General features: G+C 34.4%; 1 protein-coding gene across 1 annotated transcript in view; it reads right to left on the bottom strand.

Annotated features, from left to right (window-relative positions):
- Positions 1-2700: 2700 nt before the first annotated feature.
- Positions 2701-25513, bottom strand: part of LOC105218092 (uncharacterized) — a 225402-nt gene continuing 202589 nt past the window's right edge. The window contains exons 3-7 of the mRNA XM_054232407.1: positions 14424-15562; positions 14103-14336; positions 10489-11326; positions 9543-10159; positions 2701-9478 (exon numbers count right to left, since the gene is read on the bottom strand). Of these exons, the coding sequence (XP_054088382.1) occupies positions 7259-9478; positions 9543-10159; positions 10489-11326; positions 14103-14336; positions 14424-15562 (5048 nt within the window). The 3' untranslated portion in view covers positions 2701-7258. The remainder of the gene's footprint in view (positions 9479-9542; positions 10160-10488; positions 11327-14102; positions 14337-14423; positions 15563-25513) is intronic.

Here is a 25513-nt window from a genome sequence, read left to right as displayed (position 1 = left end):
GACGATTGTTGTTTTCAAAAATTGATTTCTTTGTTACTTTGCACAGTGTGATTCGATTTTGATATCATTAAATATATTTTTCTTAATTTTTTTATTTTATTAATTATGCTATATACTTATACAAAATTATATTAGAATTTTAATTATTTATTTTCTGTAGAACATGGCAATCCTAAGTGATATTAACTAGTGTTTATGCCTAAAAGTATGCAACATATTCACTGGTCATTTCCGTTTCCAATTCTTTCCAGCTACAAGTATGTGTGTGTGCAATGTACAAATACATATAAGGCTATAGTTTATATAAGTATATTATTGCTTTTGAAAAAGGTATTGCAATCGTAAAAATTGGCAAGTTTTCCTATACCAATTTTTGCTAAATAGTATGTTTTGATAAGTGTCTCGAGTTTTGAATACACCCAGTAAAAAATCGGATGATCCAAAGATTAATCTTAGATCGCTCCTTTGCGAGTAATGGATTACTCCACAATGCTCCGAGGCCCATGCATTTATTACTCCTTTTTAACATAGCATGTCCTTACGAGGGAGCACTCCTTTTGAGCTCCTAATGGAGCGCAAACCGAGCATTCGTTTGAGCTCTTTTTGACCTCCGAAACGAGAGCAGAGGGAGTGATCTTTTTTATCTCCAGAAGGAGTACAAAAGGAGTAATGATTTTGGAATAGAAGAGCACAAAAAGAGTAATGATTTTTGCCTCCAGAAAGAGCACAAAAAAGAGTAATATTATTTACATCCAAAAAGAGCAGAGAAAAATATAAACTGCTTTTTAAATAATTGAATTCAATGTTTTAATTTTCAAAATATATGTATTAGTAATTCACATAAATTATAAATACATTGTATATGCATAGTTATAATGATTTAAAATCAAGTTATGATTTCGGAATTTTCCTGAGACGAAGCAGATTTTATAGAATAGGTCTTTCGGTAAAAAGTTGCCTTACATTTTCGAAAGGCCAGTTTAATCGCTTTTTCAAAATCCCCGTAAGTCGAATATGTTTCTTTAACTGATTCTGCAAAAGATGAAAAAAATACATACATATATGTATAAGTTATTTAAGATAAAATATACAAAACTCAGATCTTACCGAAAAAAAAAGTTAAACAGCCTCTCGATTCTTTGTAGAAAATGTTTGAATTTCTTTTTTCACTAATTGCCTTAATTATCACTTTTTACCGTATATATTCGCGACAGTTGACCACTTATATTATCTGATTATATTCACGATACTACAATAATGTTCACGCGTTGATTACAAAATTCAGACTATTTTAAAGTGACAAAATACGCTTTTATTGTAAACAAAAGAATTCCATAAAAATTAACAGTTATGATTGGCCGTTATGGTTAATCCGTTATTGATACATTTTGGAGTAATAATAGAGTAATCGAAGTATTCGCATATTATTAGCTCGTTTATTCCTCCAAAATGTATCAATAAGCGAGAAAACTAACATTTTTTTTTTAAAAATAACGAAACTGCCTTTATTACTCACTTAATGCTCGAAATGGATGAACAAGTAATTACTCCTTTATTACTCGATTTTAGTATTAATCCAAAGATTTTTTACTGGGCAGTTTGTAGTCTTTTGTATTTACTAGTTCGAACAAAATCAGATAGACACTCTATTATGTACTGCCTAATTTAAAAGTGTTCTCTATAGCAATTTAAAGCTATATCTTGTAGACGAAAATTCTATCGTCATATCCGATCAACTTTTCGACGGAGTAGCTTAAAGCTCGTCTATAATCATGACTATTCTAAATAGAGGTGCAGAACGATGGCTAACGCTATTTTAAATACAGTGAAACTTCCATAACTCGAACTTCTATAAGTCGAAGTTCTCCATAACTCGAACTCTTGAAGAATACATGTTTTAACGTATGTACATAAAGCTTTATGCGAAGAAAATAAATAAAATTGTGGGTAAATCTATATTTGAGAGCTTTTTCAAAAATTGAATGTCTAACTGAAAATTCTATAACTCGAAGTCTTTTTGTGGATTATGGTGATTCGTGTTAGAGAAGTTCCACTATATGTAGGTTTCAGACGGGGGTCTTTGCAAGATTTATGCAACTTTACCCTTTGGAAGTTCATATGTCATTTAGGAATAATATTGGATTCCTCGGACTGTTAACTTTGAATTAAATAGAGATTATGACTGTTTCTTCAGAATCCTTTTTATGAAGGTCATTTGACAGTTTCTATCGTCTTCGGACCTCTGGAATCAAATAATTCAGACAAGGTTAGACGGGTTTTTATGAGTTTGGCGATTTTCGTTCGTTAAAAGTTCACTCTTCGTTGAATTCTTGACCTAAAACAATACTGAAACGATATCCTAGCCTCCATACTCGTCAGATATGAATCCGTGTGATTTTTTCTTATTTCCAAAGATATAGAGACCCTAAAACGGTTGTTGTTTAACAAGCTGAAAGAGCAAAGGTTACCCCAAATCTAGTTTGAGAAGCGCTTCGACGATTGGAAGAAGCGCTCCGATAAGTGCATAATATCGAAAGGGGCCTATGTTGAAGGTGACAATGTAGACGAATAAATATACATATACTTTTTTCAAAAAACCAAAATGACCGTTATGTTTTGAATACACCTCGATAAGATCGATTTTCCATCATTAGCTACGTTCCTTACTTTCCATTATAATACTATTCAATGAAAGACCACTTTTATTTGATTTTGTTTTTTTTTATACACATATTAATTTTTTATTCGATAATAATTTGCTCAATAATGCAATAATATATATAATATATATATGTATGTATATTTGTTTAATTCAAATGAATACCTACTGACCATATACACCCACGTTTAGTATATATGTATGTGATTTTTTAAATTCACTGTATTTTAAATTTATTTTATTTGATTTATTTTTATTTTTAATTACTGTAATTTTTGTTTAGTGTGAATATGTTGTACAATATTTGTTGTTGTTGCTGTTACGAGTATAAATTGTTTAATGCCTTGTTGTATATTTGTATATTATTTACGACAACTATACTTTTTTTGTAATATTTATCTTTATTTTTTTATATTAAATGGTTTTTTGTTAATGCTTAATCGGTTTAAAATTCATATATTTTAATATTTTTTTTAATTTTTAATTTAAGTTTACAACTTTGTTCATTTTGCATTATGCATATATACTTCATGTTTGTTGCTTGTTTATCACTTAATTATATAACATTTATAATCGTATCTATAATATATTTGATGCACTTGCAATTGGTTTTGTTATTGTTGTTTTTATGTATTTTTATCGGTTTGTAGACATTTAAGTTGGCATTTAACTAAATTTTATTTATTTTTGTGTCATGTAAATATGTATGTATGTGTGTGCTGACGTTTATTTTGTGCCTGCCGTTATATTTAACTATTGTTTATTATTTTGTTGTTGTAATTATTTATTTATGCATGAAAATGTTTTCAATATTCGTTTCATTTTTCGGTTCATATATTTTCGTATCTTTCAAATTCTTCGTTCGCTAAAAATCGCTTGAGAATGCTATTCATGAGCTTAGTGTTTGGCAAAGGGGGTAGCGCGAGTGGGAACACATACAAGCAGGTTCATTATATAAACTAAATAATTACTTATAACAGTTATAGCAGTATCACTGATCATATGTTTGTGTTGTTGTAGCTAAATTAATAGCAATTCAAATTCTTAATTATTTTATATACTCCATAGTTTATAATAATTATAATAATAATAACTAATTTACAGTTAGTACTTTTTAAGCTAGAAAAATGCAATGTTGCTTGTGCCACATTTTATTTGTGTTTGTTGTAATTGATTTTGTTTTTGTTTTGTTACAGAAAACATGTGATTTTCGCTGGCAACACAAAGCGGTCACAGCAGCACGGCAGAGTTGCATTGAAACCATGAAACTAGCGCAATTAAGCAGTATATATATGTACAAGTGTTAGTGTGTGTGTGTGGGTGCGGCTTAAAAGTAAGTGTTCATAACCTACAAATACGCAACACCAATTATAATTAATGTGTATAATGGCGTTAGTTGATTATGAAAAAAAAAAAATTAAAATTGAGAATTCAAGTTTTAGTTACATAATGAGTGCTTATATTAAGAAAAATGTTAACTTATTAAACAAATAAAAATAAAAAATAATTTTAATTATTTTATTAAACATTTTTAATAACTAAATTAATTCAGCTGTTAAATTTAGCATTCGAAATTCAAGTTTTAAACTAATTTATTTTTATAATTACAAGTACACAGTTCAAAAATATTTGCAGCTTGTACTCTACTAAGCTTAGCTTAACTGTACGTGCCTGTATGCATTAACAATTAACTTTTTGTGTTATTTAACTAGATCTCATATACATACTGAATTTAACAAATATTTTATGCTATTACATACTTACAAATACATACATACAAATATAATGTTGTATATGCCATATATTTTCTACTTTAAGTCGTTTAGCTGATCAATATAAAAATACAAAAAGCCTGGAAAAGTGTGCCTTCACTATCAAATTGGTTTTGTTTTTAAAGGTATTGTAGATTGTAAATATATAAATATGTGTGCACATATATGCACTTTAAGCATATTTAACATGCATAACAAAGAATTCAAAAATCGTAAAAAAATCGTAATTTTCATAACAATATACATAAATAATCCATTGAAACGTTAAAAAATATGAATTTTCAAATATCTAAATATACATACAATAGAGTTTAACTGCAGCTACGCTTAACATTTATCAATATTTACAAAATATATGACCAACTTGGCATTGTATTAATTTCGCCTGTGACCAAGTGGCTGAGAGTGAAGGTGGCACATCGTCGGTCGTAAAGTGAATCGTAAGTGTTCGTTCGTAAACGCTACAGGGTCGTTTGATTGTTTGTGGCAAGAAAGTTATGCTACTCAGAGTAGTTAAATTGCATGTGGCATCATTACTTGGTAGTGTTGCATTACAAGTTGAGTGTAGAGACGACGACACTGATGTCGAAAAATAGAAAATTAGAAAAAAATGCAAACTGAGCGGGAAATGCGAAATAAACTGCAATATATAACGTTTTCCATTATATAGTAGTAAATTTTTTCAAACATATATAAATATTTTGATTTAAACATTCAGCATTATTAATTTGTATACTTTTTCAGATCAGTTTCTAAAACTATTACAATTTTTATACATATTATATATTGAAAAATCCCTAAACAAATTTATTCTCATTTTCCTTTGTATTTACAATTTTTCTGTTGTTAAATATAGCTCTTCAAATGGTTTCGGTTTTACTGATTTACACAATACTGCGAGACAAATACAAAAAATAAATTAAATAAATAATTAAAAAAAAAAATTAATATTAACAGGAATTCACCTTGAAAAAATATGTAAAAAATAAGCTAAAGAAAATATATATTTTTCTCTCAAGTAAAACTGGCTTCAATTTTAAGTCTTTACAAAAGAAAAACAAAAATGAAAAATGATTAAATAAAATAAAAATAATTAAATAAATAAATTAGAGAAAATAATATATTATTAGACCATTTAAAGCATTTTTCAATTTTAGGTTTTCACAAAAGAAAAACAGAAATAAAATAATAAAAAGAAATTGAATATAAAATAAATAAAATTTGTTAAATTTATCGTTACTAATGAAATACAAATTATAATGAAATCCATCTTTTTATTTCCTAATATTTTTATAAGAAATAAAAAATAGATAATTATATTTCAAACAAAAAATATTAATTGGAACTTTATAAAGGTAAAAGCAGAGTTTTTTTTACTCCTTTTGTAAAATTGTTTACTTTATTTTATGCAAGTCAACTGGTTTAAATTAGTGTAAATATAAACTTTTACAAAAAAAAAAAACAGAAATAAAAATATATAAAAACTTTGTAAAACATTAGAAAAGAAAACTACAAATTGAAAATTGAAATTTAAAAACAGTTCTAAAGTGAAAAGGTTAGCTTAAAAAATTAATAAATGAATACACAAAAAAGGTAAATAATAAAAAAAAAAATAAAAAACTGAAAATTTAAAGTAAAAAAATTTTCTAAGTTAGCTTCAAAAAAATTAATAAATAAATAAATATAAAAAACAAATATAAACAAATATGAACTGAAAATTGAAATACATAAAAATTTTGAATGTAAAAATGTAAGCCTTAAAAAGAAGAAAACATAATAAATAAGAAAAAAAAATTAAACGAAATCTGAAAAAATAGTTTAATGTAAAAATTTAAGCCTTAAATAAAATAATAAAACATAAAATATAAATAACAAAAAAAAAAATATATAATATTAGATAAAAAAATAACCAAAAAAATTAAAAAAAAGTAATAACACAAAAAAAAAATTTTTTAAATAAAAATTATTGAAAATTTAAAAAATTAATAATTCAATTGATAAAGGAAATATGTTATAAATATATTAAATAATATAGTAAATATTTTAAATAATGAAATAATATTTTCATTCAAAAAATGTTTTATTCCAAGCAAAAGGCAATTTTAATGTACAGATAGATGACATTAGTTTCTCTCGCAAAATGGGTGAATCAGCAAATAATACAAATTTTCATTTTTACACATGCGCAGCTGCGCTACATAAAGCTTCACTAATAAAGATACTTGTTGATTTCAGCAGTTGGTTTTTCTTTCAGTTCTAGACTCAGTACTTTCAGCTTATGCTATAAATATGTGGTGTATATATGTATGTTTGTGTGTTTCAATTTACCGTTACATTTATTTGTGCAGAATATTTTGATTTTTTTTAAGCGATTTTATGTACTTGGTTTTCCATTTTTCCATACAACAACAACAAGTAAACATCAAATTCCATGCAATTCAGTTCAGCTTGATACTTAGATATAATTTCCATAACTGTACAATTAATATGTAAACATTTTTGTTTCGTTTTTAATTCATAAAAAAGATTCCATTAAGCCTACAATTACTAACGTTAACAAATTTTGATTTTGATTCATTCAAAACTCCTTCAGACTGCCACCTCGTTTCAATTTAGCGAAACGCTTAAAACCCATGCCGCTACTGCTCGCCAAGAAACCAGTGCTCTCCTTACCGCGCACATTGAGCGTGCTGGCGCTGAGCACGCCCAGTCCACGGTTGGTGGCGCCGCCATTGCACACACGTTCGCGCGACATGTAACTGCCGCGAAAGCGCACACGACCGCGACGCCCGATACGCTGCAAGGGGCGCCACTCGAACTCCTGCGATTATAACTTTTTCTCCCACACCACGATGTGTGCGTCGTTCGAGTTGGCGATTAGCGGTGTTGAGGCGCCACTGCTCAGCGTTGCCGATTTGCTGTTCGGCGAGTTGGCGTTGTTGTACCAGACGTGTCGCCAGTAACCGCGTCCGCCCATCAGCGTGATTATGGTGCGCGGTCCGTCGGCATTTTGTTGCTGTTGTTGTTTGTTCGTTTGCTTCTGTTTGCGCTTGAGTGTCGCCACAGCGGCGGCCGGTGGTGGCGTGCATGCACCGCCTGCATTTGTGCACGCGTTCTTTGCTTGCTTTATCTCCAGCAGTTTGAAACCGTCATCCGATTTGGGTGTGCTGTGATGTTGGTGTACTTCGGTGCTGGTCATTAGGCCATTCTCGGATATGTTGCCCAAATCACTGCCGTTGCCTGAGGTTTTGTGACTAGCGCTGCTGCTGTTGCGCGATACAGAGCGTCCGCCGAAAAGTCGTATGCCCATGCTTTCCTCACTGCCCGATGAGGTGTAGAGACTGGACGATTTCGAGTCCACCGACCAGTTTGAGAGATCGAGTGAACGCGGTCGTGAAGCCTTCATACGCAAGCGGCGGTCAAGTGTGCTCACCTTGCCGGGTATGGCCGCCAATTCGGGGTCGGAACGACGCATGCCCTCGTACATCATGTCCATGAGATTACCCTGTGTGCCCTCCTCTGCGTCGTAGTCCTCTTTCACGAAAATCAGTTTGCCATACAAGCCGTAGACGTCACAGCAGCCATGTTCGCTATGATTGAGCGTGCTCGTGTTTGAGTGCATGCTCGTGTTGAAACCACGTGGCAGCGTCTTCGCCATGCGCGCTGAATCGGAGGAGAGATCGCGGAAACGTTTGCGATGGAAAGCTGGCGAGTTCACAAGTGAAGCGCGTAACTTCGAGAGCGATTGATCGAATGAATTCTGCTTATCCAATTTGGAGCAACGCGGCGAAGAGGCATTCGAGTCACCATCCACGCTGAGTTCGCGCAACATCGAAGCCGAGGGTGAGGCGGTGCCCGAGAAAGCTGAATCATCCTTTGGCAAGTCACGACGTAATATCACCGTCGATTCGTCCAGATCGGCCTCAGTTAGCTTCTTGGGATCGGCATCGATTGCGGGCAATTGTAGGTCATCACCCATGCTAGGCACTGTAACGGTGGGCTCCGCACAAAAGGCGACAGGCAGCGTTTGTGTCGGTGGTTGTTTGTAGCTTGGATAAACGCGCGGTATAAGTGGCAGCAGGAAAGTAATCGGACCGAAGTGTGCGTGACAAGACATATTTATGCCACCGCTGATTATAGGCACACCTTCGAGGCGTGGTAGTGGTATGGTGACGGCAATGCCAACATTCGTGCCTACCCACAGCAAACCCTTGCAAGCCATGAGTGCGGTTACATATATGGAACTATTGTTCACCGACTGCTCCTTCTTGCCATCGCTGCGCAACACACTTGAGGCAATATTGATATCTTGCAAATGCTTAAAGGTCTCTGTGTGATACAAACACAAAACAGTTGAGTTCTTCAGCGAGATCCACAAACCAATACCGGAATGTGCCATCAAGTTGACCTGTTGATTGGCGCCATGTTGCACCTCAAAACTCTTCTGTATCTCACCGTTGAGCGCATTGAGCACATAAACGCGATTCGCGCACGAAGCGTAAATATTCATATTGATTGGCAATAGACTTGGCACTGGCAAACCGGAATCGCCCAGCAGCACTACTTGTGGGTCCTTGAGCATCCAGACGCCATCGTACGAGCGACGATAGATGAGCATTATGGCATTTGAGAGCGCCACATAGACGACATCGAAGTGATAGAGTATACGTGTAACGGCGCCAGGTACAGTGCAGCAGCCCAATTGCTCCTCCTGTTCGGGATTCTGTGCTGAGTAAATCAATAACTTACGACTGTCTGTGCCCATCCACACGAGATCGCCCAGCAGGCTATTGTGCTCCTCACGTTTCTTCACACTATCCAGTCCCTTGACGAACTCCATGGCGGTCACCTGAGTCTCGACCAAGTCGAAGGAGCCCACATCACGAAGATTACCGGCCTGTTGGTGATGCTGCGAGAGCACTGCTATGTGTGAGGATGTGCCATCGCTGGTGCAGACCCACAGGTAGTTTTGTTGTTTGTGACGGCGACGTGCATTGCCGCTCAACTTTAAGTCGTTGGCGATAGTATAATAACAACCACAGCGCACCTAAGTAAAATTGGTACATATAGACAATCGGAAAAATAAAAAGAAAGCAAATCCACAAACTCACCTCTGTTTGATGCTGTGACTTGTAGACTGGGATCGCTTTGACGAAAAGTGGGAGCTTGGTGGATTGCCGCTGCATCACCTGTTGCTGCTGCTCGTAGCTATTGCCCGACAGTGATTGTGGCTCTGTTGAAGTGGACGTCTCCCAGGCGGGCGAGTTGTTTGGATCCAAAGCCAATTGTGCTAGACGCAACTCCGTGATCCATTCCTTCTTCACATTCGGTGTCTGTGTCTGGAATGTGTAGGTCTCCTCCTTGCCCGACTTGTTGCGCGCTATCAATTGCAGGCAACACGAGTCCACCCAAGCCATTTCTTCGTCTTTGCGTTGTATCGAGGCCTGAATGGTATTCAAAACATTTCGTGTGGTATTCGTATTGAGCTCTTTGTATGTGCCCTTCAGTGTGCTGACGAGATCGTGTATACGTGAGATTACTTCATAGTCGTACATGAGTGTGCTCATCTCAGAGCAGAGATTATCGGCGCCATTTGTGAGTTGTGCAGCTGGAGAGCTGTCCAGTGAGTGACCACCATGTGAGTGTGTGGCATTGATTGGTAGCGTATTGGAGTGACTGTTATTGCAGGAGCTACTGTTGGACTTGAGACTTCCGCCGCGATTGAGACCTGCAAAAGGAAGTGTGAGATGTGAGTTGATGGAAAAAGAATAGGAATTTCGACCTAAATCGAGCTTTAAAAGAAGGAAGGGACTATAGCAGCAGTTTTAATAAAAACACCACAAATTTATTCAAGGAATACCAAATAATAAAGAGCGCGATGCCTAGTTCGAGCTTTGTGGTTATGTAAATGAATTTGACCTATAGTAACACTCGGAATGTATGCGGATTGAATTTAGAGGTAATTTTATGAGTTGATTTGATCTCAACATCAACTTTATCCGATCTTGTTGAGGATGTCTGTATCTCTTATATATTAGTTTGAGTTTGAGTACTTACCAGCAGTTAATATTCTCGAGAGCGTTGCGGAAGTACTGTTGTCCACGATTTCCACATCTGTCACTGGGTACATCCATTTGAAACTCAGCTTCTCCGTAGCGCCAAAATCATGTGACTGCTTCGGTGCGACCGAAACACAAATGACCTTATCATTGAGCAATAATAGACGACGCTGCTTCGACTTTACAATAAGACCAGCCTGATTGAACTCGACATGTGTCACATTATCCTCACGTAAAAGATAACGCGCACGATTGCCATCGGTGGAGGTGAGTGAGCGTGCATTGAAGGTGCCGGTGATGTGACCTAACATCTCTTTGAAGCCTTGATATTGTTCCGCCTCACGTTTACGTTCGTTCAACATTTCAGCGAGTAATTCCAATTGTGTCAACGCCAATTGTAGTGACATACGATCGTGATGACCTTGCGGTGTATACTTTAGTATATCCTGTAGAAAGAGTATGAATTGTGGGAAACGTTGCACTGGTTTAACCATCAAACCGAAGAATGAGAGACGATCGTGTGCGCTTATTTGTTTGACTTTGAAGAAATCGGCGAGTGCTGATTTACGTTTCTCCTCCATTTTGGCGAGTTCCATGGCTAATGAGAAATTATTTATAAAGCCCGAGTAGATTTCGAGTATGCGCGGCTTGCTGAAGGCATTCACAAAGCAATCGCCCAAACGCTCGTCACGATCCCAATTGCATACGCATTCGGCGAGTGAGATGCGGAATAATTTGTGCGCTTGCAGTATCTCGGGCAGGCGATGAAAGAGTGTGGCGATCTTGGAGCCGCTCAAAACAGGTGGGTTGCTCTCTTCGAGAGGTTTCTTATAATCCTAAAGCAGGAGAGGTTTGCAGTTAATATTTGAATTAAAAAAATATTTGTTATAACAGTAAAGGTAATTAAATGGAAGAGAGCTTTTATAAGTGGAAATAATTATAATAATGATCGTCCGATTTTGAAGAATTCTTTATAATGAAAAAAAAATAATAATAAATTTTGTATAAGAAAAAAATGAAATATGAATTTGGAAACTATTATTTTTCAGTTATAAAATATAGAAACTCTCTAATAATTCAATGTGAAATACTTTTTTGTAATCAAGTAATCGATAAGTAATTATACTTGGACTTGTACCTATTTATACTAACAGTTTGGTGGTTTTGGTTACTAATTTGGTAACTACGTTTTCATTATTTTTAATATTTTTTTTTTGTTTTTGGATAGGTTCAGTTACATTTTGTTAAATTCGTTATTTAATTAGTAGTAGATTTGGTAATAGTAGTTGTTAGTAATGGTGATGGTGATGCAATTAATGCGTGACGTAGGATTTGGATGGCATGTAAAGAAATAAAATTCGTATAGTAATATGAATGATAAGATACTTATTCAAGTTGTAAGTTTTAATGAGCTATGTATGAATAAACTATATCTATGTATGTAAAAGATGCTTAACGGTGAATGATAATGTTAAAGAATGTGCAAAAATATTTGAAAAAAAATGTGCAGTATTTAAATGTGAGTAAGAAATGTAATTAATTGTAATTGTTTTTTGTAAGCGGTTGTCAAAAGAACACGCAACTCAGATATAAAAAAACGGGTATCTATATTTTTTTGTTTATTTTGGCTGTTGTTCATATTTTGATTTTATTCGGACACTTCTGAAGTCGCCAATTTTTTAACTATCCACTTTGAACTCGCTTAAACTCGCTATCTAGCTAATGTCGCTGCTCTATATACTACATTTCGCTATTTAAGCGGATATTCTTTTGTCACACTCTTGCATGAACTGTGGTGAAATAGAAATACAGTGATTTGAGACAGCAAAAATAACGTTTAAATTGTTGTTTTCAGCCTGTTATTAAAAATATAAAATTTTATTAAAAAAATTTCTTCTTCAATTGATAAAAAGTGCTATTGGTGAACTTATTTAACAAAATTTATGTGCATGTGGTGAGTTTGATTGAACTTTAAACCTTGAAAAATTGATTTCATAAAATTGTTTGTACAATTTTCAAGTTAATAGAATGTTAAAATATAAAGTTCTTGGAATATAGTAAATGGATTTTTTTGTTAAAAGCCAATTTTTGAATGGAATTGTAGTTGATAAATTCTGCACTTGTCACTAATGAATGCCAGCAAATTCATTTAGAAAAGGGAAATTCTGTGAAAAACACAATTATTATTTTTTTAAGCTGAATTGATTGAGAACAGCTAGCCGAATAGCCTTTTCGCACAGGAGTTAATTGATCATTTAATCGGCCTTGGCTCGATTAAAGCACCGATTTAGATCGATTTACCATACACAAGAAATACATTATTTTGAATCGAATACAAATCGAGTTGAAACTGAAATGCAGTTCTGCGGGTTGTTGTCTACGCAGTAAATTTCGATGCGTTTATTTATAAAATAGCAATCAGCAACTTCATATGAACAACATAAACAAAAATTTATAACAGCTTAATGGAGTAAAAACTGTATGCATTAAATTAATTTGGCTGTGCGAAAAGGTACGATATAATGTTGCGTTTAGTTCCGACTAGTCCTTCACAAATACTAAAAATGAGGATTAAAATTTACTTTAGTATTAATTATACTTAGGATATGTTCAAAATTTGTATGTAATATGAATACGGAATAAACTGACCTCATGATTTTATGATGATTTTTTAATTGTATGAGTTTGTTTTACTACGGACCCTTAGGAATTTATGCTCAAAAACTCAATATTGAAAAGTTATATAAATAGAATATGTAAATGAGGTCATCGTCGTTGCCGTGTTATTATTTTAATTATTTATGTTTAAAAAAGTGCAGTGAAACATTATAGAGTGCTTAATTAGAAAAATACAACATGAGCTTTAATATTTTTAAGTTACTTATAAAAAATATTATTTTAATATGTGAAAAGTTGGAAAGTTATTGTGCAATATAACATTTTAATAAAGGATAGTTGAAAATAAAAAGAATTTAGGAATTTTTTGTTTAAGCTGGCAAAAAATTTCGTCGAAATTATAAGAATTTGACGAAAAGCTGTTTTTCAAGGAGTTTTTGAGAATCTTTTAAGTTTAGCTTTTAATGAAATCTGTTAAGCCTTACTAAATCTGTTGACTCGATAAAAAGTAGACATACTTTTCCTTGTCGAATGTTCCTATCCCAAACATTTTCCACTGATCTTTTGTGAGATTTCTTACACCGACTGATCGGACAATTTCTTTAACTTTAATTTTAACAACTTTGAGATTTTTTGTTATTTTTCCCGAATACTATTTTCACTTCTTGTTTATAATAAAAAAAAAAATGAATTATATTGAAGGAAAAGTGAATTGGTTGAAATAAAATGAGTGAGGGTTAATGAAAATGAACTCAAATGCTTTTGTCGCACTGAAACGCAGTTACATAAATATAAAGTGTGTTCTTCAAAAATAGTGATTCACCATTAAGCCTCATAAATATCAAAAACTATTCATGCTAATCGAATTTTTTACAGAATACATTTGTATGTAACTAAATCAAATGCAATTTTATAATTTTTTCTGAAACTACGAGCAACGCTACAACTAACTACACATACAAATGCATTGCGATTTTAAAAAAATTATTTACGTACATTGACTAGACGTTGCAAAGTGGCCACATATGAGTTCTCGCTGTGCACTATTGCAGCCACAATGTGGCGCCGCTTCAGCTGCTGCTGCGACAGGCCCGGCGGTGCGGGCGGCAGCATGGGCGTGATGAGGCGGGTGTGCGCATTGGTTGCCGAGCCGTTGGCGCGACTGCCTGGCGGTAACATTAGATCCAGATCAAAGCGTGATGCCGTTAAGGCGGCTTCTTCGTCATCGTTCTGTGCGTCAAATGAAAGCAAAAAATAAACAAAAATATGTTAAATATTCCGCGAACGTTTGCGAATGCGCACATGTTTGATACACACCTCTGGCACGCCAGGCATTTTTTTGGTGTTCAACTTCTGTGGCGATGCATGTGCCGAATCGCCGCAAGCTGACAACGCTGCTGCATCTGGCATATCAATGCTGGACGCGGCCGATTGGCGGCCACCCACATCGTACTGATGTGATGAACCGCGTCGTATCGAGAACCAGCGTGAGAGGCGGCCACCCGGCGATTCACCTGGTGTGGTGATGTCCTCACGTGCGCTCTGATGTGCTGTCGGCATGGTGCAGGCGCTAGCACGACGTGTCTGCGTGCTGTTGCCACTGCTATCAGCGGCGCCGTTGCTGCCCAACGCCGAATGGGTTGCGGAATTGTTGGTGGATGTGTTGTTGGCAGCGTTTCCACTGTTCGAGGAACTCGTGCGCCATTTGTCAAAGGACAAATGCTGTTTGGCCTTGTTGAGTGTGGAACGCAATTGTGAATTGCGTTGATTGGTTGCGCTCAACGACGTCACGCTGCTGCGTTCACGTTCACGTTCGTCCTCCGTAGCTGCTTCCTCGTCCGATGCCGAGAGCGTACTGTTGGCGTTCGCCTCCTGTTCTATCGATTGCTCTGAACACCAACTATCCTCCGATTGCACGGAACGTGTAGAGGCGTTGTGTTCGAGACGTTTCTTTGTGGCGGAATTTACAGTGGCGACGCTTTGATTGTTGACTGTAACGGTATCTGTGGTTGCAGTTGCGGTGCTGACACCAACGGCCGCTGAGCCGCCGTTGGTGCTGATACTTCCGCCGGCAATTGTGTTGTTTGTATGCTCAACTACGGCGGTTGCGGTGATTTCCGCTTCGTTAGTTGGCCGGCCGATGCTGCTCGGACTGCCACAGCTTTTACTATGCTGATGATGATGATGCTGTTGTTGTTGTGGTTGATATTGTTGCAGCGGTGCTGCAAGCGCGCTGCTGTTCAATAAAGTATGCAGACTGTTGTATGAGGAGCGCGATGCGTTCAACGGTTCGGGACGATGCAACGTAGCGCTGTTGGCGTTATGATGCAATTGTGCCGTAGTAGTAGTCGTGATGCTGCCGTTGTTGCTATCGCCGAGCGGTGATAGCTCAGTGCTGTTGATATCTAGTTTTGGTAGGGAATCCTCCCACGAACCGGAATTCAATTTAGATTCATCTGTGAAGAGAAAATAACGGAAATTGCATGAGATTAGAGATCGTAGTTAAGAAATAATTGTATAAATATCGAGGGACATATAATATTTCTGTGGTGTGTACGGAAGGAAATGTGAGACGTCTTAGAAATATGTAGAAAAAATAGAAAAATCCTGTTGAAAAATGTAGTAAATATTTTTTTAAAATTGATGAAATATCAATCAGGTCGACTCAATTCTGACATATTCATACTAAATTATGTGGAGAATTATAAATTATATCTTGATAATTTATTCCCTTGAGGCTAAATACCGAGAGACTTAATAGATTTAAGGAAAGTGGTTTTGTTGAAACTTTTATAAAGAATATTTTGCACTAGTTTTACTTCTTCTTGTCTTGAAACATTTTTTTCTTTTTCCTACTAGAATCTGACACCAGTTTAAGCTCACTTGTTTTCAAGCCTTTCTCCAGTAAGTAACAAAAAAAGAGTTTCTATTTAAAAACTATCTCCATTTATATATCGAATAATAATCGCGCAGTGAAAATGTGCTGAGATTTCTGAAAAGTGAAGCGTCACGGTTATCATTTGTCAATGAGTAAAAGCAATTGAAAACTCATTTTCAAACACAAATTCCGCACAGCACAAACATTAATTCGACACGTTTCGTTTATCTCTGGGCATTTCTCAACACCATTAAAGTCCATTAAATCAACAAGCGCAAGTAGCTGTCGGCAACTCCGGCGCAAGTGCGCACATTATAACAACAACAACAAAACAAGCACTCAAGTAATGGCATGTACTTATTACTATATAAGCATATTACTATATACATTTGTATATATACGAGTATGCTATTTACAAGCCAACAATGCGCACTGGCCATTCTCTTTGATTGTTTGCGGTGCCATAAATGTTGGTGAATGCTTGCAAGTGTTCTTTAAGCGCGCCACCCACGCTCCGGCAAATTGCAGCCACGAGCTGGAGTACTGCTGGCTAACTGTTGCGCGCTGTGGTTTTCTTTTTAATTTTCGCAAATTTATATTTTCGCATACAAATGCGAATAATTACGTATATACAAACAGAAATGAGTTCGAGTCTGTAGTGGAAGGGGACTAGTTGGAAACTAGTTCAGGACTAAGGTGAAATATAGGCTCAATGAGAGATTCAGTTGAGTTTCTTCATACCAGCAACAGATGTTTTATTTCTTACGATAAGTCAATTGTTAGATTTTAGTCAAAAATATACTAGACCCAAACTAGTTCAATAAAGATATGAAACTAACTAATTCAATTTTGGCTTAAAACTATTTGTGAAATAAAATAAATCAATAAAAAATGTTCTATAACTGTTATATACTAGTCCCAAACTAGTTCAAACGAGATATAAAACCAACTAGTTAACTAACTAACCATTATGGATTGAAATTATTTGTGATATAAATATTTCAATAATAAATAGTTATAAAGCTGGTATAAATCTGGGGTTTTATGGACTAGTTGGATTACTAGTTGAAAACTGACATTATTCCTTGTATGCCATTTGACTGCACAATCATTACTGTAATCACATATATATCAGTATTTGTTGTTATTCTTGCTTGCTGGTGTTGAGCCAAATTGCTTGAGGTAACTTCATTTAAAAGCGTTTCTTTTATGACCAATAACTGTGCACATTAAATATTATGTGTTTTCAAGTCATGAATGACTTCAAGCCGATATTTGTCACGCGTTTAGTTCTTATTCCTTTTGTGGCAGTGGTAATATGATTTTAAAGATACGAGCAATACAAACCACATACAAGTTATAAAACACAAACGGTAGTTTGAAAGTGTTGTTTACAAGATATTGCTGATCATATTATTGTAGGATCATTAAGGTAGGTCTATCTAGAATTACAACTTAAAAAATATCGAATTGAAACTTAAACATTGATATTTTTGTGGTTAGACAGACTTTCATATTTGTTCTATATTTTTTGATATTTGTATCAAACTAAGGTTTTATATAAGTAGTTAAAATATTTTTGTATTTTTACTATCATTAATAATAGCGTTTCCAATAAGCTCTAATCCGAAATTCGCAGATAAATATTTAGATTTTAAAGGCTACTTACGAAAATCTGAATATTTACTCTTTACTTATGACTCAATCTTCCAAAAAATAAAATTGTTTTGTCCCAAATCCAGGAAAAAATTGTTTTTCTCATTTAATTAATGTTATTTTATGTTAGATAAAAACCGTTCCACCCTAATTAATTAATTATTAATTATATTTACCACATTTTATAAATACATGTGGGTTTCACAAAACATCAATCTTGAGTAACTGATTCAATGAGTAATCAAATCATATAATTGAATGGTTAATGTGAAAGTTAGAGTATATGTATGTTGATAAATGTGTTTCATCGCTGAATCATTTGCATGATTGTGGGCGATTTACTGATTAAAAGAAAAAATACAGTAAATTTATATAATTATATAATGTTTATGAAAATATTTTGTTTAAAGCTTTTTTTCCCTATATTAAAACTGTTAAGTACTCGTATCAATAATTAAAATATGTTTTGTCCCTTATGAGAGCATTTAAAGTTTTCCCACACTCAGCCACTCAACTAAGCAAAATATGAAAATTTCCCACATCAATAATTTAAACCTATTTACTTTATTAATAATTAATAATTTATATAGAAAAGAATTATGAATTGTGTGCGTTTATTTTGCTTTGACAAAGAATCAGTTGTTAATCTTTCCGCGAATTATCTGTCAAAATTGACATATGCTACATATAACAATACATATTTATATCATTAAGCTGAGCATTGAACTCCTAAGTAGAGAGGCTTATAAATATGTGTAACTCTGATAAAGCTATTTAAGAGATTTTTGAGGGATTACAAGTTGATGTGGCAGTGTTTCAAAAATTGTGCCGAAATTTACTTTTTCTTACGTCTTTAGATTTGCTGAAACACATACATAGTTACTAAAAGAAATGCACCCGTGAAGGGTATATTAGCTTCGGTACAGCCGTAGTTAACGTGTTTTCTTGTTTTTTTTTTTTTAATTTTCACTTTCACTCGGATTGCAGAACCTGCCTGATTATTTCAAAGAAAGAATTCTGAGTTTTTTCCAAAAATTCTTGTATAATAATTCGTTTAGATAAGTTTAAGTAATACTGGGGCTAGGTTCATATTATGTAGATGGGTCTTCGGAAAAGCAGTGGAAAACAGTTTCATGATTATTTCATGATACCATTGTGTTGTATTGTATTTCATTTATCAAAGTCCCGGGAATGTTAAAAAATAATCGACTATTAAATGATTATCTTAATAATGATTGTATTACAAATTGGACGGTACCTTATAAAGTAACTTATTCCAAATTGGTCAGCTATTATTCTGGTTCTATGGGGTAGTTAGCAGATTTTCAACAATTTGATAAGGTATATAATTAAATCTACACCGTGGGTTTTTTAAGCTAGTCGTTTAGAGTTCAAGAAAATATCATATGTAGTAAGCGTCCTTCACTTAGTGAGATATTTTAAGTTCCAGAATCTAAAACAATCTTACAAACAACAAAAGAGACTTTAAGCTTGGAAATTTAATTGTTGTTTAGCAATCTGTTAGGTTACTCTGCTCAAAATACCTAAAGGGCTTAGAAACTTAACCGGAACCTGAGATCTTATTAAGGAAGGAATAATAGCACAACATATGAGTCTATTCGAGGTACTCAGCTAAACCAATCGTTGTGGAAAGAAAAAAATATTCACCAAAAATATGCAAATATATTGAAAATACCATATTTCTCCAATATACTATTTCAAAAATTCCTTTGTTAGACTTTGCAACGTTTCAACGGGTACGTAAATTATAAAATATTAAATTTTTTTAAATCGCCTGTGTGTAAAGATACCTACACCATTTACAGTGTCGCTATTAAATTTCCAATATGAAGTAGTCGAAATAAGCAAAAAAGCTACAGTGTTCCGCCTGCACTTGAGTATCAATCGAAGCTTGTGTGGGCAGCATTATGCGGAACAGCAAAGGAATTAAATATGGGTCACATTGCAAAAAGCAAAAAAAAAAAATAAATTAAAAAAAAAAATAAAAATTGTCACAGCAACTGAACAGCAAATATATACATAATATGTAGGAGTGTCATACTATATTCGCTGTCAACCCAACAAGCTCCACAGTTGGCAATTTTTCTATTGAAATTTTCTTCATTTTCTTTTCATTTCAATTTTAAAGTAACGGCAGTAGGCTCATTTGCATTTCCCCACGCATACGGAGGAAGAATCTATACAAAAATAGATACACCTACTAATCGATTTACTCAACCATGCTGGGTAGACTTAATTTAAAAGCGTCTTTGATAAATAAATAAGCGCACTAAAAGCCTCTACAGGCGTGCAATTGTAATTTTGCGCATACACATCTAAATACATATACTGGATAGTCCATACAGTTATCAACAAGCACGTCTATAACTTTGTATGTAGTCCGTGCAAGTTTGCCTGTTGGCCCATGCCAACACGTGCAACAGTGTTGCGTCAAACGCCTTTCTGCAAGTTCAACAAACAAGAGACATCAGCACTTTTCCCCAACAAACAGCAACAGACACTGTTTGCCAATTTTTTTCTCTATCTTTTCTGCCTTGGACTGTTTACCCATCGATTGGTCGGCGCGTCTGAAAAGGTAGGCGTCATCGAATGAATGAATGAATGAAATTGGATATTCCATGTGTAGGAATCCATTGTATGTATGTTTGTGTGCACATGTCACATATATTTGTATATTTGTATAGGCTGGCAAAGGGCAGCTGAAGTCCTCAATGAAATGCTGACACAGGAAACTACTTTACGTTCGGCCTACCTAAAATAGAAACTAGAGCAGTGTGTGAGCAGGAAGTTCAATAGCAAAAGTTGGGGACAAACTGGTTTTGCTGGCACCGAATTCAATGAAAAAAGTGAAAAAAGGTTGTATGTATGTACACATCAGTATATGTATTGGTGTAGAGCAGCCAAACAGGTATGCGGAGTGATCCAATTAACTTAAGTTGTGAGTATTTTTTAGTATATTTTATATTATTGTATATACATACATAAACATTCATACAAATATATATGTGTAATAAAATGTATATTCGTCTCTTTGTTAGCAATCGAAATTAATTAACCGGATTTTCATTGTCTCCGAAGAGTTTGAAAATTTCTCAATTGATGTTTAATTAGCAGAAATGTGACAATTTAATTTATTATATGCCATTTAATTATTTGTTTGCTACAAACATATTTATGTATATGCCATTAAAACAACTTGCAATTGTATACAAAGTTGCCACAAAATTAATAAAATATATAAAAACGCAATAATGGTTAAATATATTTTTATATCTATGCTACTATTATAAAGAGGAAAGATTTGTATGTATGGTTGTAATGAATAAACTCAAAAAGTACTGTACCGGTTTTAAAAATTCTTTCACCATTGGAAAGCTACATTCACCCCGAGTAACATAGCCTATATTTATTGCTAGCATCTCTACTTTCTGGAAATAGATCCCAGGTGAGGGTATCAAAAAGACTCCGTGATGGAGAACCTTAATCTGAAACTGAAAATCGTTTTGCAAGTCATTCTCTTCGCATCGCAATTGCGTACCAGTGGGTCGAGGAACGAGGGCTCGCAGCTGCATGCTGAACACAATTTCAGAACCTATAACTTGTAACTTTTGAAATGTTTGTTTGAATCCGTGCGAAGCCCGAACGGTCTGCTAGTTTAGATATAAATTTGTAGGTGTATTTGGTTTAAGAAATTAATTACAAATATTATTTTGGAAGCTAATTATTTCCAAAAATGTGCAAACAACTTGCTATATTAGATCAAATTGCGGCACCTACTAATTATGCTGCTGTTGTTAATCAGTAATACACCTACATATATTACAATAGATATTTACATATATGTAGATCTGCATATTTGACCATGTCATCCCACACAATTTGTATATGTTGCATACCATACCAATATCTGCATATCACCCAGCAGAGAAATAGGTTAGTTTTCAATTAAATTTTATTAGTGTGAACCATAGGTTCGACTAGTCAGCCATCTGTTCTGGTGATTATTGCTTGTAGATGTCCCACAAGTTAGCAATTATCAGGTTTTAGTCAGAAAGTTCAAGTTCCATACCATTTGGAGATGTTTATAAAAAATCGACTTAAAATATAGATCAAAACCGTAATACTAAACAATTGAAATTGACTTCGTTTTATGGGCTCTGATTCTAAAATGGTATCAAGATGAATTTTCGACATTAATTTAATGCTTCAAAATATTATTTTTCCGACTTGTTCTACTTCAATCTTCGAGTTATATACAAATATTTTTCGTGATTAATATGATGCTTTACTACAGGGTGTGTCTCCACTTTCTTAAATCTGACCATAAAACAAACATTTATTAATCGCTTCAGTCGATGAAGTAAAATTCACCAAGAAACTTTTCACACCACATTTTTCAATAAAAATAAGGAAAAAGTAGATAGGGATCGTTATCGATGGACGTTGGTTCATTTTGTATCCTCGTAAATGAGTGAATAAGATCTTGCCGATTACTGGTTTTAAAAAAGATGGGAGATATGATACACTCCGAGCCAAACTATTTAGTTTCTGCCAAAAAATTGTATTGAACACTGACGACTGCTCACATAGAACTTGAGTTTTGATGAATTTCCTTTCGTAGTGCTTTTTGAAAATTAAAATTTACGCCAGCTATTCATGAACCATTTGCAAGAATGAAACAAACATTTGAATAGCCCGCAGCCACATTAAATTAAAACACCTCAAATATATCTTACGTTTATGCATTTCAATTCAAGGGATGATTATAACTGATAGATCATGAAGTTGATTGATGTTATTTTATATGTACATATATCAAAAATTTGAACAGTCATCCTTCTGTAGTTGAAAAAGTACACCTGGCCCAACATTTTTGTGAATTTAGGAGTCGATTATATTTAAATTTCGGCAGAGTTGATCTTAGTTATGTTCGGCTAAATGGATTGTCTGACTAGATTATATATTGTTTATATAAAAGCCTGCTATTTTGGATATACTAGATTTTGACTTTTGTATTTCAGTATAATTAATGAACGTTTCATTTTATGTCACAGAGTCATGCCTCTAAAAAATCAAATGCAAATTTAAGCAAGATGTTATCAATATAATTTGCAACTAAGTTCGCCTCAACCTACTGTTCGGACGCACAACTCGAAAGCGTACGAATGCAAACATTTAACAGATAACAACGCAGACACATTAGTCTACAATTATCTAGCATACAGATATGTCGGCATTAGTCTATATTAGATACGATAAAAATATACATATATACATATATGGTTGCGTATCCCTGACTTGACTTGATAAGCAGGTTTTACATTTTTCCAACTTTTTTCCCACTTTTTATTATATTTATTTGTACTTTTTGCGCTGGCACACGCTGTGACACTTGTAAACATGGGTGTGAAAAGCAACACTTGCTAAACAAGCTACTAGACTACTGCAGTGAAGATATGAAGATGCAGATCTGCCAATGATAGCACATCCTTGCCGGCTGTTTCTGCTGTCGCACCGCACCCGATTTGGTGTGTTTAATGAAATTCGCTTTGTCACTCATTCATGTGTTAGCTGGTAGCTATTAAGCATACAAATAATAGCACAAATCGAGACAGATCCCCAACATAAATATATATATATATGTATATATATAAATATATGATATGTGCACATCCTCATGCCTCGACGTTTGTGCCACTGTTTGGCCAATGTCTTATTGCTTATTTTGTTTATCTGTTTGTTTGTTGTTAGCTTGTCTACTCAGCTGCTGTCAGCCAACTTGTTGTAGCCGGCATTAGGCGTATTTGATATCTGTGCGCTTTGTGCAGATTCATATCTCACACCGGTTTTATTGGTGGCTCAGCCAACAGCCAGCCATATCCAACAACATTATTTATGCACTGTGTCAATATGCACAGTTCGCTGAGTGCGTGTGTGTGTGCGTGTTGGTTGTGTGGTTGACATGATTAATCGATTTGTTCCTGTGGCAATATTACGCATCGTTAGATGCGTGTTGTCACCACTTGGCTTTATTGGCTCTTTAAGTTGCCAGTCAAGTGGGCATGCAACGTGTCGTTATGTGCATATCTTCATACCTGCTACCCACTTTCAGGTTAAGTCTGCATATATTTGGCTAATGCGTATGGGTGACTGTGTTGAAACGTGCCGCTGGCATCACTTTCATAGTAAATCAACACGTCCAACGGCAAATAAAATGTCAAAGTCTACAAAAACAACCACAACGACAAACTAGTGCCACACTTGACGGTTTCGATTTCAACGTATCGATTGGTTTAAATTTTAATCGGACACCTTTTTTTTGTTGCTCAACTTGGTGAGTAGACACTAGTTTGCTTATTTTCTCTAAGATAAGTATGGTTTGATATAGCTTGCTTTGTGTGCGAAGTGTTACACATATGTCTATAGAAATATGTATGCTTAGATGATTTAGATGTATGTATGTATGTAAGACTTTTCGGCCCTCATCATCAAGGTCATCCCTTGCTGTTGGAATCATTAAACCATTTCATCATCATTTGATTTGGGATACTTCTTCACTCTTCACATTTGACCTTTTCTCTTAATGGTAAAAAAATGTATACAAGAAAGCAACAACAAAATTAAACACTTAAATTTGAATAGCATAATATGTTAATAACTCATTAAAGGACCTTAACACTTGCTTATTTCGGACCATCTAATTTTGCTCGCATAATTTTTAAGTCAGTTGTGTGTTCGATTCTCCATACTCTAAAATTAATGAAGTGATTTTCGTTTGAAAATTTACCCAGCCTTATGATAAGTTCTGAGAAATTGTTGAAGGCTCGTGCAAATTTAGAACATGTCCGATTTCTCCGAAAAGTTAATATTTTCGATTTCAAGGTAATCGGTATCCCCTTGTAATCCCATTACGATTTCCAGTGAACAGTTTCTGTGTTCTTAATTGAATCAAGCATCTGTGCACAATATTTGCTTTTGGCTACTAATTATTGTAATTGCAAGACGATTTTTTGAAGTAATATAAATTGCCAGTACTTTGAAAGACAGTTTTTCTTTCGAATACTGCTCTTATACTGTTTACAAATAATGGAAAGCCTGATATTGCATATCTTTTACGAATCTTACGGAAGTACAAAAAATTAATTGCATCTGGATTTGAGTACTCCAATAGATGATCGTTTAATTTACAATCAAGAGCGTATGGTGCTTCCAAAAAGTATGAAACAAGTATTACTTCCTTAGATTAGGGTTAGATTTAGTAATTGTATGTCGATGCATTTAGGCCTTTGGAGGCCCATTGTGATACCACCGGGACTGGGATCCCCTACAGGGTAAGGACTTCGAAATCGCATCGATGCAACTTGAGGTGATATTAAATAAAATAAATATTGACATTGACAGTACATTTAAATTAATAAATATGATTTAATTGTAATTTAGTTTTTGTCAGAAGGTTGTGTGAGTTTAAGGACAACGATTTCAACAAGGTGCTTTTGAATAGAAAAATCTTAACTTACTTTAGTTTCAAGTGCGTATCCCAACAGTTTGATCGATTACCTATTTATTCTCTTTATATATACAATATATATTCTTACAACAGTATCTACATATATTTTGCCTACAGCTTTGAGCCATCACTAACTCCTGCACACACACATACCTATTTACTATGTGTTTACTACTGCCACGGCTACTTAATCTATAATTAATTGGATACTCAATGAGTGAGCGCGTCCCTTTCATCATTTTAATGATACTGTGTGTGTGTTGTTGTTGTGTTTGTGGTTGCACTTATTAACGCTGCCCTTACACGTGCTGAACTATACACACATATGTAAATATGTAAGTAGTA

The sequence above is a fragment of the Zeugodacus cucurbitae genome, chromosome 5, assembly GCF_028554725.1.
Source record: "Zeugodacus cucurbitae isolate PBARC_wt_2022May chromosome 5, idZeuCucr1.2, whole genome shotgun sequence".
In the NCBI taxonomy this organism is placed as follows: Eukaryota; Metazoa; Arthropoda; class Insecta; order Diptera; family Tephritidae; genus Zeugodacus; species Zeugodacus cucurbitae.
Note: the sequence above shows the minus strand (reverse complement) of the source record. Positions and strands in the feature narration are given on the sequence as shown.